This window comes from Carcharhinus amblyrhynchos, chromosome 15 (assembly GCF_965287045.1).
Source record: "Carcharhinus amblyrhynchos chromosome 15, sCarAmb.v2.hapA, whole genome shotgun sequence".
NCBI classification, from domain to species: domain Eukaryota; kingdom Metazoa; phylum Chordata; class Chondrichthyes; order Carcharhiniformes; family Carcharhinidae; genus Carcharhinus; species Carcharhinus amblyrhynchos.
Genome location: NC_137338.1, coordinates 40,345,771 through 40,360,173, shown reverse-complemented (window position 1 = coordinate 40,360,173; position 14,403 = coordinate 40,345,771). Strand labels below are relative to the sequence as shown.

Genomic DNA, 14,403 nt, shown 5'->3' with positions numbered 1-14,403 from the left:
ATGAACTGTCATGACCTGAGAGAAGGTTCATAGAAACTAATGGTGAAAGCTGTTGTCAAACTGGATCCCACACTTGTAAATAAGGAACAGCATATTGTGGAACTGTGTAGTTACAGAGTACCACATTTGAGGGGTGTGGTACAAGTCCCAACGGTTGCGCAAGACATATCTTTGCTGCATTGACTTCATAGTGAAATTTACCTTCGCTTTTGAAGTATCCTTTGCCTGTTAACTCATGTTTAAGTTAGGTTGATTTGGATTTGTGTTACAGTAAAAGTTGCAAAAAATGAAATCTTACCAATAATTTCTTTTTTGTGGGTCATTTGGTAAATTTGGTTATTTTGGTTTACAGCTCCCCCGTGGGATAATTTTTTGATGGTGCAGGATGTCAGTCAAAATTTCAGAATATTATTATTTCTACCAAACTGCCCTCTGGTGGGGGTACCCTTTCTCGCATCAAATTATTTTCTCAAAAAAATATTCAGTGAATGACTATAGTTATGTTTATTTGAGTTTATATCATTGCCAGGTGTTGAAATAACAACAAATGTAGCAGATAGCTATAAAGCTTATCGAATAAGTTGCCTGCCACTTCATGGCTTCTATTCTGTAAGAAAATTAGTAGCGTTTACACAATATATTTGTTATTCCTTAAGTAGTCTATTTTAGTGTTGTAAGCAAACCTACAAAGCATTGGAGCAGGAAAACATTAAAAACAGTATTAATCAAGCTATCAATTCAAACAAACTCAAAGTCTGAAAATTAGTTATTAGCAAGGAAGTTAAAGAAAATAGCTCATGAAAAAGTTATGGCAAGCAGGGTGAATGCTCGGTAGCTCTAAGACCCCAAGTCACACAGGGAAGGTTACTATACTGTAAAGAAACACTGTAGTGCAGTGTAAACTACCCAAGAGTTCTACGTATCAGGTTGATAATGCAAGATTATAGACACATATTGCCTGTTAACTCACTCAAAACAATAACTTTCATTACATCCCTGTATATCTCCCAACTCAGTGTAGAAAACATTCGAATTACAATTTAATGTTAAAAGCCCTCTCCTAACCATATCTTTCACCTTACAACACTAATGCAAACAAAATAATTTCTTGGCATCCAAGTTGATGATCATTGACTTGTTTTGTATTGAAGACGACAACACTGTTTCATGACATTGGGCACTGTCATGCCATGCAGTGTCATTTCAGGATTGTATGGTAATATGGTATATTCTTAACTGAACAGTGGATGCCATTACCCCTTGCCCACTCCCCATTTAGGTGTTTCTTATATTTCTTTTCTTTGACAATAAGTTAATCATTAAATCATCAGATAATATGAAAGAAGCTGTTTTTTGGAAAGTATCAAAAATCACAAAAATTTAATCTGGCCACGTTCTAAGTTTTTGGGAAAGAAACATCCAAGTAAAATATGAAAATCAGTCAACAAATTGTGTAATTATAGTTCAAGATGAAGATTCCCCTCATCTATGGGCCAAAATAATTTTTGTAGTGTGAACATCTGCACTGCTATTAAAGATCACCACTCAGGTTTGTGGATATACTTATGGGAGAGTACAAGTCCTTCATAGTCCTAATCTGCTACAGCAAAAGCTATCAAGATGTACAACATGAAAGGCATAAAGCGAAGTCTTTGAAGTCCGCAGTAGTATCCCAGTGCTCTAAAAGAAATCAGCAGAAATATACATGGAGCATGAGGGCATAATTTTAAAAAATGCATTAAGATGTACATTAAAAATGTTAAGCAGGAAAAATCATGGAAGTCAAAACAAATTTTTTGCAGTAACAATTACAATGAGACTATACTTGTATAGGTTACAATTTATTTCAGAAATAGTCTAGTTACAAGGGCAAAATATAGCCGTAGCATTTTCTGTCAGTGTGCAGTACAACTGGCAAACACCAATAAGCAGAACCAAGAAATGGAGAAATGTTGATTGAAACTTTTGTACTTTTGCTCTACTAAGATCCAATCCTCTGCTCTGCAAGAATCAGGCCTTCCATTGATGCCACCCATTAAGTGAGGCGAAGTAAATATTGGAGGAATCATTCCTTCAGCTAACAGGTGGCATTAATGAAGTATTTGTCAAAGCACTCTCGCCATGTTTTATGTTGGCTGTAGTGTAGCACAAGGATTACAGCAAGTTAGACACTTTCCATAGGTACATATCCCTAGTAAGCCTTTAAGAAGCAAGGTAAATGCTTATCTAATTTTGCCAGTCCCAAAAGTTAATTGGATAATTGGCCATGCTAAATTGCCCTTAGTGTCTCAGGATGTGTAGACTAGTGGGTAAATACATAAGGATATGGGGATGGGGCCTGGGTGGACTGTGGTCGGTGCAGACTCAATGGGTCAAGTGGCCTCTTTCTGCACTGTGGGGTTTCTATGATTTCTATGAAAAGTGTTTCACCAAAGTATTACTTAAGACCTTTCTGCAGAAGTTCCAGGTGCTGCTACTGGTTACATGTTTCCACCAGTGACTGACTTTCACCAGGAGGTTGTAAAGACTTCTGATGGATTAAAGGAATACCCAAATAATAGCATTGTGCCACTGAGAATAATTTATAGATGTATGAAATTAAAAATTATGTAAATATGTGCAGTTCTATTAATTCTAAAATTAAGGTCACATGATTTAAGAACCAAAGCCACTGTTATTTCACAATTCCTATTTCTGCTAGTTATCAAAAACAAGCAAGATGTTGCTACCTAATCATTTCAACAGTATAGATTAAATTTATTATTTTGGCATTCAGATAAATTACTTCCTTTAGTAAAGATTACTTTTTAATAACGGAATACAAAGATCCCTGATTATAAAGTCATCAGCTTGAAAACAAAGTTATTGAACAATTTGTGGTCTTCAATTAAAAAAAATGGAAGTAACTTCTAGCCGGGGAGGCATGACATTTATGTTTCAAAGAATGACATGAAGCCAGTGATCAGGTAATAACTTGTAACCTATTCCTGACAATTATTTCTCAATATCATTATGACTCAGTATCACTCTCAACAGCCTTACTTAAAAAAACACAAATGGGCATGGTCAGGAAAAGAGTCCGAGGGTCACTAGGAATAAATAAGAGACCACGGACAATCTGTATTGCAGAGGCAATGCACCAGTAGGTGGGTTACAACAAATCAGGCATATTGACTTGAGGATTTTTTAAGAACAAAATTCCAAGTTTTTAACATACGTGGTGATTTTTCAATTTGGCCATACAGAGTAAAACCGTTGAAGAGATTGTAATTTTTTTGATGTAGGGTACAGGGATTCCCAATATATAAGGTAAACATCTGAGTGCATTTAAAGCACACACCATTCCAATCAGCAGCTTTTAATGAGCAATTGAAATCTGTGCTAATTCATGTGGCTGGAATACATGTTCAATTATCAAACTTACACAAAACAAAATTAATGTGAATACATGGATCTAGATCTTAAGCTTAAACAGTACTTAATGGTTTAATCAGCAAACAGAAGCAGAAAAAAGAAAACAACTCATGTCACTGTGGTTTGGGGGGTTACCACAGGTTGAGTATCTATGGAAAAATCAAGGAAATATTATTCACCAAATAGCACTGAGAAGCAATTTTCTAGATTTAGCTACTATAAGAAAAATCAGTACTTAATTACAACCTAATATACTTGAAATTGACATTACATTTTATTTTAGTCCCAAAAATGTTTCACCAAGGCCTTTATATTGCTGGCCTTCATAGCGAGGGGGATTGAATATAAAAGTAAGGAGGTCTTGCTGCAGCTGTATAGGGCATTGGTGAGGCCACAGCTGGAGTACTGTGTGCAGTTTTGGGCGCCGCACCTGCGCAAAGATATTTTGGCCTTGGAGGGAGTGCAGAGGAGGTTTACTAGGCTGATACCGGAGTTGAGGGGGTTGAGCTATGAGGAGAGGCTGAATAAACTGAGCTTGTACTCGTTAGAGTTTAGAAGAATGAGGGGAGATCTCATTGAGACATATAAGATGATGAATGGGATGGATAGGATAGAGGTTGAGAGACTCTTCCCGCTCAAAAAAGACAGTAGGACTAGGGGGCACAGCCTCAAGATAAAAGGGGGGCGGTTTAGAACGGAGTTGAGGAGGAACTTCTTCACTCAAAGGGCGGTGAATCTCTGGAATTCTCTGCCCGTTGAAGTGGTGGAGGCTGCCTCGCTAAATATTTTTAAGACACGGGTTGATGGGTTTTTGATAAGAGAGGGGATTAAGGGTTATGGGGAGAAAGCGGGAAAGTGGAACTGAGCAGCGACAGATCAGCCATGATCTTATTGAATGGCGGGGCAGGCTCAAAGGGCTAGATGGCCTACTCCTGCTCCTATTTCTTATGTTCTTATATTCACATTGCAACTGCAGAAGATTTCCAGGCTCTGCTACTGGTTACATGTTTCCACCAGTGATTAAGAGCAAAAGGTTGTAAAAGCTTCTGGTGGATTAAAGAAATATCCAAATAATAGCATTGTTAGCTGAGAATAATTTATAGATTCATGGAAATTAAAAATTGCAAATGTACACGTGTAGTTTTATTAATTCTGCAATGGATCACTTCACTTATTATGATTTAACTAAAATTACTGTTATTTCACAATTCCTATTTCTGCTGTTTTAACGATGGAAGTATTTTTACTTACGTAATTTCTAGCCTTTGGCCTACATTAGTGGTTGAGCTCCAAACAAAAACGCACACAGTATGAATCCCAAATAGCCATGGCTTGCAGTTGGTAGTAGTCTTAGTTGTGGGTTTAAGGCCCAGAGGCATGAACTCAAAAGCCTAAGCTACTCTATTTGAGATGCTGTATTTTGAATGAGACATTAAATCGAGGTCTCGTCATCCCCCAGAAATGATGGCAAAGAATTCTAAAAAGGTTTTTAAAGAGCAAAACAGTTATCCCCGGTGTCAGTCCAATATTTATTTTCAATCAAAATTACTACAAAGAGGTTAGCTAATGATTATTGAACTTTTGTATCTAGGGTCTTGTTGTAGATGCTGTGTTTCCTACACTTCAACTGCGATAACACTTCAAAAAGTACTTTATTGGCTATCAAGGGCCTTAGGGTACCCTGAAGCCATGAAAATTGTTGTATAAATGCTAGTCTTTCCTCTCTATCTGGCTACTATGGAAACTACCTTTCATGTTTTTTAATGTGACGGCAGTTAACACAAATCTACATAAACACAAGAACAAGAAAAGGTCATCTTCATATTTAACCAGTTTTCCCTGATTTAATTCCTCACTAAAGTTCTGTCTGCAAGCATCAACCATTAAAATGAAAACAGAACAAAAATACAATAGTTTAAGTGTTAATCTTTTCAGCCCTGAAATAATTTCTCACATATATACATTTCCTTTCAAACAACTCATACATTTACAAAATTAGTTGCATAAAAAGTTTCAATCTTAAATACAAAACTTTGCTTCTCCCCACATCCAAATAAATCTGATTGTAGTTATGTTCCTTAATCTATTTGATATAATTTTACCAAATTTCATTCTTACAGGTGCTGAGTAAAGACAACCCCTTCAGCTTTTTGTTTTAAATCAGAAGAATTTCAGCACTTAGTTTTAAAACAGAATTATAGTTTGAATGCAATAGCTTTCTTTAAAAGGGCTTCAACTCTTTGTATCAAAGAATAATTTATTTTATTAAGTGCGGGAAATTACTTAACTTAAAATATAGCGATGAAAACGTGGCTTTTATCTTTAATCTTGCTAAAAAGCGAAAACTCTGCCTCTACTCAAACTTGCTTGGAGGTACATTATCATGGATTACACAAAACAGCACAACTCCTAACAGCTTTGACAAAATGTTTTATATACATATATATACTGGGTAGTGTGAAGCATTTCCAATGCTTTACTTTATGTCAAAAGGCAATATCCTGCTTTCAAGCCAACGCTTCAGTGCAGTACTCATGAAATCCAAGCTAGTTAATTACTATATTCAGAGATTAAAGCATCAATGGTGCAAGCAGCAATAATAATGGCCCAATTCATACAAGGATGCAAATCAATGATTCAGACACTGTATTTAAACTCAATAACATATTTTAGAAACCTAATCAATTCTAGGTGCAAGGTTCAAGTTGTCAATAAGCTCAAATGTTCAGAACTTTTGAGTCTCCTTCACTGCTAATTTGTATTTTGTCAAGCATCATAAACTAAACATTGGCAGCAATTTATAGGCTTAACACGATAATCTCTCCAACTTCAAGACAGAAATAGCTCATTTTATTCAAAATTTTCTTCTTCTGGAAACTTTTTCAAATCAGAAATATATGATTTGGAAAATAAGCTTCTTTCTCGTTTCACTGTGGTTGTAAAATAATCTAGGAAATGGATTGTCTAATTTAGTCAAACATGTATTGTGGTAGAGTTAACAGTCAGCTGATTAAAGTGAAGCCATTCGGTGAGTTATTTCAGCTGGTCAGCTCCATTGGAATACACTAATATAACACAACAATTCAATCCAATCTTCAAAAGGCAAAATAATTATAAAAATTGGTGATAATTTTGTTGATTAAATCACTACAATGGAAACTGAAATCCATAGATTAGTTACAGTGCAGTGAGAGAAAGGAAAAGCCAATCCTGGTAGTACTAGATAGGTATTTAAAAGAAAGGCAGGAGTTCATTAGGAACAGCATGAATTTAGCAAGATATTGCCTTTTAAGGAATGGATTACACCTTGTAACTCCTGCTTGAATGTATTCTATTATGCCTTATCCACAAACAATGCATGCTAGTCGTAAAATTTCTGTTATGTACACATTTTGAGTGTTGGTGCTAAGGAATGGCTATGCACACTAGAGCTTCTGTACATCACAGCATAATGCTGACAGCAAACACACTGATGACGCAATACATGGTCCTGTTTTCCCATCTCACAGTACAGCTTCCTGCAAAGAGAAAAGGATATATTAATCTGTACAGAATATTGCAGAGCTACAAGATATTACAGTTCCCTCTCTCAAATGAGACTGCATTAAGAAATACATGTCAATTATACCAATTCATTTTTTGAGCAGATGCATGGAAAAGATTCACACTGATAAAAGCAAAATACTGTAGATGCTGGAATCTGAAACGAAAACAGAAAATGCTGGATAATCTCAGCAGGTCTGACAGCATCTATGAAGAGAGAATAGAGCTAACATTTCAAGTCAGAATGATCTAACAAAAGGTCATCCTGACTCAAAACCCTGGCTCTATTCTCTCTCTATAGATGCTGTCAGACCTGCTGAGATCTCCCAACATTTTCTGCTTTGGTTAAAGATACATTTTCAAGCCTTGCTTTCAAAATGCAGGTCAAATAAGGGTAAGCAAGTCACTCCTTTCTTAGTGATGGTCTGCCACAACAGACTGGTTATTGTGTCTACTCTATCATGTATATCTACTTAGGCAATGATAATTGTTGTTCAGTCTCAACAAAGTTATAGTATATTTTCACCTCTGCAGATAAAGAGGAAGTGAGTTTCACACCAGAGTAAAATGCCATGAGATTTCTCTGACAACCATCACTTTCCATTAAACAACTTCAATTAATTATCTTCAGCTGTCAGTCATGCACAGTTTCATCATTTAGCATTTGAGGCAACTTTCAGCAATTAGAAATGGTCAATTATCTGATGGAAATGATAAATATTTCTATGAAATATGTTAAATTCTGATTGCAGCACAAATTCCTCTTGCATTAGGCATTTTTATAATGAGCATTGAGCATTAAGACAAAAAGGCTTACCATCAGTGCTGCTGTCCCAGTAACATGAACTCGCTGTATGAAGACCAGCTCCACTTTTCTGCATTATTGCACAGGTCACTAGAATTAACAATGCATTGTCATTTCAGTGACATAATTCTGCTGTGAGAACATTTTTCAGAGGGGCAAACATGCAAAACTGGGAACATTTGTTTTTATCTAAAAAAAACTCATACATTGTTCAATTGCCACAGCAGACACTGATGTCAACAGCCTGGATACAATGTGGTGAATTGTTGTTTATAAGACTGTATTCTAAACAGGGACACTGACATGTATGTATTTATTGTCCATCCTTGGTTACCCTGCAGACATTGCTGTGGATCTGCTTGCTGAATCATTGGCATTGGTTTGATATGGAATAGTTTCCAAGGTCACCAATGCCATAAATCATATTGGTATAAGATTGGAGTCACATATAGGTCAGACTGGGTAAAGATGATAGGTATCCTTCCAAAAAGGGCATTAGTCAAACAATTGCGTTTTAATAATAAACCAGTAGCTTCATGGTCACTTTAACCCTTTCAGCTATCTCCAATTTTGCTGAAAGGAATTCAAATTCTCAATGTGCAATGGTGGAATTTCAATGATCAATCTCTGGATGACGAGTTAACCATGACACTGCTACCAATTTATCTCAGGTACTTTTAAAAGCATCACTGATCAAATTGTTACACTAGGAGCATTTAGGATTAATCTCTGGAACCAGGGGTCAAAGAAAATGTATCTTCTATCATTCAGCATACTATCAAACAAACATTCAAACGCAAGGTATTCCTTGATATCAAGATATTCCTATGGAAAAATGTTTAATTTACTCATCTATAAATTAGTAACTTTATTTCTGAATCCTCCATTTATTATAGAAACTGTCCTTTTCATACATTCATTTCCTTCAAAGCAACATTCAAAAACATACAACAATGTGCACGTAATTTATGGAAGAGTGTATTACTCCTTTCCAATTGCAATGTAGACAGCAACCAACAAATGGGTGACATCAGAAAACCTAGGCCATTATTTGTTGTCTGGACAAAGTTCTGCAAAAAACTCAATGTCCAAAGCGAATCACAAAAAATAAAATATATTGCTGAAGAGATAAATTAATGCTTATTCTACAACAACTTGATAAAAGCAACCTGAATAAATACACATCAGTACATTCCACTGAGGGTGTGGGGAGTCTGCAGAAGGATCTAGATAGGCTGGGCGAATGGGCCAGGAACTGGCAAATGGAATTTAATGTTGGCAAGTGCGAGGTGGTCCACTTTGGTAGGAATAATGGTAGGAAGGATTATTACTTACTTGGCGAAAAACTGCAGTGGGCGACGGTGCAGAGGGACCTCGGGGTCCTTGTGCATGAGTCGCAAAAACCCAGCTTGCAGGTGGTCAGGAAGGCGAATGGGATGTTGGCCTTCATAGCGAGGGGGATTGAATATAAAAGTAGGGAGGTCTTGCTGCGGCTGTATAGGGCATTGGTGAGGCCGCAGCTGAAGTACTGTGTGCAGTTTTGGACTCCATACTTACGCAAGGATATTTTGGCCTTGGAGGGAGTGCAGAGGAGGTTTACTAGGCTGATGCCGGAGTTGAGGGGGTTGAGCTATGAGGAGAGGCTGAATAAACTAGGCTTGTACTCGTTAGAGTTTAGAAGAATGAGGGGAGATCTCATTGAGACATATAAGATGATGAATGGGATGGATAGGATAGAGGTGGAGAGACTCTTCCCACTCAGAAAGGACAGTAGGACTAGGGGGCACAGCCTCAAGATAAGGGGGGGGGGTTCAGAACGGAGTTGAGGAAGAACTTCTTCACTCAAAGGGTTGTGAATCTCTGGAATTCTCTGCCCGTTGAAGTGGTGGAGGCTACCTCGCTAAATATTTTTAAGACGTGGGTTGATGGGTTTTTGATAAGAGAGGGGATTAAGGGTTATGGGGAGAGGGCGGGAATGTGGAACTGAGCCACGATCTTATTGAATGGCGGGGCAGGCTCGAAGGGCCAGATGGCCTACTCCTGCTCCTATTTCTTATGTTCTTATGAATATCTACTTACTCAATACAAGATCAATTGTCAAACCTTTGAAAATGTTATTTAATGCTCACATCTCAAACTGTTCTTAGAAACTTTCCCAAACGTTAATTTCAAAAAAATGTTAAGTCAAACTAGGAGCTGTGCAGGTTAGGTTGATTGGCCATGCTAAATTACCCCTTCGTGTCAGAGGGATTAGCAGGTCAAATACGTGGGATTACAGGGATGGGGCTTGGGTGGGATTGTCAGTGCAGGTCGAATGGCCTCTTTCTGCACTGTAGGGAATCTATGATTCTTGGAATACCTGGCACGAACGAGATAATGTTGCACATCTCTCCAGAATTACAGGGTCAGACTCACGTTGTATTAAGACATGCTTATCCTGCATATGTATGTATTACGTGATCTTGAAGCAGAGGATGAAGTTTACAAATTTAACCAGCTTAATAATTATAAATGCCCCCAAGATGTAGTTTCATTACTTTATTACAGAATACTCACCAATGTATTTGAATGGTTTTCCCATTTTAACCAAATGCATCAGGGATTGTTCAACTACAGCAGCAGTCCATTGATTGATCTTGCTGTGATTATAATCAATCCCTCCGATAATAGTGTCAACGCACTGAAAATAAACCACTGAAATTAACTGCACATTTATGGTTTAAAGATTTCTGCTGACATGTTTTATGTATAATTGTAAATGTTAGGTTATTTAATACAAAATGAAGAACAGAATGGCTTTCCATTTGGAAAAAGATTACATTTCAAGGAGAAAGGAAAACAAAGACAGATTAACGGAACTGCACAGTATCACAAGGTGGATACAATTAAAAAAGCCAAGACATCTTCAATCACCTATTTAGGAAGTCAGCACAGTTCATGTATCATCACCCCCAGCACTCACCACATCCCTATTAAAGCATAAAACAATTCCCAATAACGAATCCAGAGTTTTTATCTTCACCAACATGTCCAGAAATCTATTCTACGTTCCCCCAGAGACAATAATCAAAAACCTACTAATGCTAAACTTCCCCTTTAATGATTTGAGCCCATTCCATCTTGTACTGATGTGATTAAATCACAGTAACACTCTAATTATAACTTTTTGATGCCATTTAAATAGCACTAAGATGCTCAGGTCCCTGAATATATCATTTTCTTTTATGGAAGTTGCAGACACTGTTGAATAAGCTGAACCCAAGATGCTCATCCCTCAGATGCACAAAGGAAAGTACGAGTTACAGCTTCTTATTCAACAAATTAAAAAGTTCACTGTCAAACAGATCATTATTTACAGACATTTCTCAGTCAGATACATGTTGGCCTTAGGAATAGAACATAAGTTTGTTTTAATTCACTTATTTTAATGCAGCAACTTTGAACATTTATTGTAAACATAATCTTCCCATACTTACTTCTTTGACAATATTACTGGCTTCATCTGCATTGAAGAGAACCTGCAAACAAGCGACACAATTCAGCAATATAATCTTACATTACTGCTAGCAACATAAGTGATTTACAACAGATCAGACATGATGTAACTAAAGCACTTAAAAAAAAAGAACCCAAGTAGGAAGAAAGCTAGGTGAAAAGGAGATTTTGTTTTTATTCATTCAGGGAAAATGGGCATCACCAGTTGGGCCAGCATTTATTGCCCATCCCTAACTGCCCTTGAACTGAGGGATTTGCTAGGGCATTTAAGAATCAGGCACAATGCTATGCATCTGGAGTCACATGTACACCAGACCAGGCAAGAGTGGCAGATTTCCCAAACATTTGGGTTTTCAATGACAATCAGAAAATCCCTACAGTGCAGGAAGTCATTCGGCCCATTGTGTTCTCTTACAGACTGTCTTACCAAGGCCCTCTCCCCCACCCTATCCCTGTAACACCATACGATTACCATGGCTAATCCACTAACCTACACATCCCTGGACACCAAGGGGCAACTTAGCATTGCTAATCCACCTAACCTACATTTCCCTGGACACTAAGGTGCAATTTAGCATGGCTAATCCACCTAATCTGTACATCTTGGACTGTGGGAGGAAACCCACAAAGACACAGGGATAATGTGCAAACTCCACACAGACAGTGACCAAGGCCGGAATCAAACCTGGGTCCCTGGCACTGACAGACAGCAGTTCTAACCACTCTGCCACCCAAAACTGAAAATGGTCTCAAGGTCATCATTAGACATTTAATTCCAGATTTTTTTTATTGAATATCAACTTCACCACTTGCCATGAACCTGGTCCCCTACATCACTGGATTACTAGTCCAGTGACAATGCTGCTATGCTAACGCCTACCCAGATGAGGGAAAAAGAGGGATCTTAAGGAAGAGACCTACTGGAACAGTGCGGAGGGAATCAGGGCATGGAAGGAGGTATTTTGGAGCAGGAGTATTGTGGGGCAGATAATATTTAGGGTTGAAGGGCTACTGGAATAGCAGGGAAAATTGGGGTGTGAATGATTTGGGGGAATTGAGTGGCATTATAGGGAGGGATATGTGTGGAACTCTGCCACAGAGAGCTGTGGAGGCCGGATCATTGGCTGTCTTTAAGACAGAGATACATAGGTTCTTGATTAATAGGGGACACACAGTGCGTTTGGGGGACACGGGCTGCCTCTGAGGGGGGAGGGGCACAGTGTGTGTTTGGAGGTATTAGAAGGACATTAGGGGGTAATGCGGGTGAGGGAAGAGGAGCTGTCGAAACTCTCAGTGATGATCGCTCCCAGCCGCCGCCCTGAGGGGCCGCTCTCGGATTGAGGCGCGGCACAGACAGCCCGGCCGCAATGAGGTGTCGTCCAACCGGCCCACAGCTCCACGTATCTGGTCGCCCCCGCACCGCTCACCTCCTCACTGGGCTGATACTCCTCCATCCTCCGGGCTGCTCCCTTCACTAAGCCGCCACCACCGCGCTGCCTCTCCGCTCTGACTGGCACCTGACGTGAGTCCACAGGACAGACAGCTGACGCAAGACAGCCAGGAGGACCACCTACTGCGCCGCCTGGCGGTCAGGAGGACCACTTACCAGATCACCTGGCGCCCGGGAGGACCACCCACTGCGCCGCCTGGCGGCCGGGAGGACCACTCACCAGATCACCTGGCGGCCGGGAGGACCACCCACTGCGCCGCCTGGCGGCCGGGAGGACTACCCACTGCGCCGCCAGGCGGCCGGGAAGACCACTCACCAGATCACCTGGCGGCCGGGAAGAGTACTCACCAGATCACCTGGCGGCCGGGAGGACCAATCACCGCGCCACCTGGTGGTCGGGAGAATTATTCGCTGTGCCACCTGGCGGCTCGGAGGTTTCTTCTGTCGCTGCTTGTGGACGACCAGAGAAGTCTTGGATTTAAAGGTTCTATCGCCAAATAGATTGTAATTATAGAAACTTCGAGTAAAAATGAAATTGAACCAAATCAGAAAATCCTGGAGATATATTCGCACAGTGAAGTAGCTAAAACTAAATAATATGTTGTCATATGTCAGACCACACTCAAATTTATTCCCTCTCATATAATAATATGCATGACCTTGTAAAAACACCCGGAGGAGAATCACCAAAAGGATTAATTCCAGCATAATGCTAGCACAAAACACACCTTGTTCTCGCCTCACCCCCATCAGCATGGGGACGGCTCCCTCCATGACATCCTGGCCCACTCTTCCATTATGTTCAACTCTCCATCCCCTTCCCACTGCACTTTCCAATGCAATCTCAGATGGTGAAACACCTGCCCCTTTATCTTGTCCCTCCTCACCATTCAAGACCATGAACACTCAGGTTAAGCAGTCTTTCACTTGCACTTTCTTCAATTTGGTGTACTATATTCACTGCTCGCAATGAGATCTCCTCTACACTGGGGAGTCTGAAGGTTGGCTGGGTGAACACATGGCTCAGTGTGCAAGCATAACCTCAACCTTCCCATCGCCTGACGTTTAAACTCAATGCCTTAATAAGAACATAAGAACTAGAAACAGGAGTAGGCTATCTGTCCCCTCGAGACTGCTCTGCCATTCAATAATATCATGGCTGATCTTTTCATTGACTCAGCTCTACTTACCAACCCATACACCATAACCCTTAATTCCTTTGCTGTTCAAAAACCCATCTTTGCCTTAAAACATTCAATGGGATAGCCTCAATTGCTTCATTGGGCAGCAAATTTCACAGATTCACAACCCTTTGGGTGAAGAAATTCCTTGCTCTCATGTCCACATGTCCACTCTTGACCTGCTGCAATGTTCCAGTGAAGACCAGCATAGCTGGCAGAGCAGCACCTCGTTTTCTGATTAGCAACATTACAACCCTCAGGACTCCACATTAAGTTTAACAACTTCCCCCTCGATCTTAAATCCTTTTTAAAAAAATCCCATACAGTTATTGTCTCAATCCAATAATCTTCCCTTTCCTCATCCTCTCTCCCACATCAGGCCATCTGTCATGTCTCCTTGACGTTGTTAAATCTTGTTGCAATTTCTCGCAGCTCCACTTTAATATCAATATATTATTGATATGTTTCTCCCTATCTTTAGTCTGATGAAGAGCTAAATGGACTTGAAACATTAA

At 39.5% G+C, this 14,403-nt stretch overlaps 1 protein-coding gene across 1 annotated transcript; it reads right to left on the bottom strand.

Moving 5' to 3' along the window:
• Window positions 1–513: 513 nt before the first annotated feature.
• On the bottom strand, window positions 514–12,822 carry dynlt3 (dynein light chain Tctex-type 3). Its single transcript, XM_080203872.1, has 5 exons — window positions 12,685–12,822; window positions 11,239–11,280; window positions 10,319–10,442; window positions 7,775–7,852; window positions 514–6,932 (listed from the first exon to the last, which is right to left on the bottom strand). Exons 1-5 carry the CDS (start codon window positions 12,709–12,711, stop codon window positions 6,856–6,858), a joined length of 348 nt encoding a protein of 115 aa, XP_080059998.1. The 5' UTR covers window positions 12,712–12,822; the 3' UTR covers window positions 514–6,855.
• Between the last annotated feature and the right edge of the window lie 1,581 nt (window positions 12,823–14,403).

Excerpts from the sequence above, each read along its gene's own strand:
- dynlt3 (XM_080203872.1), bottom strand. The coding sequence starts at position 12,711 with ATGGAGGAGTATCAGCCCAGTGAGGAG. Across the intron at positions 11,281-12,684 it reads AGTATCAGCCCAGTGAGGAG|GTTCTCTTCAATGCAGATGA; the intron begins GTGAGCGGTGCG and ends GCTTGTTTGCAG. Across the intron at positions 7,853-10,318 it reads AAAACCATTCAAATACATTG|TGACCTGTGCAATAATGCAG; the intron begins GTGAGTATTCTG and ends TGTTAATTCTAG.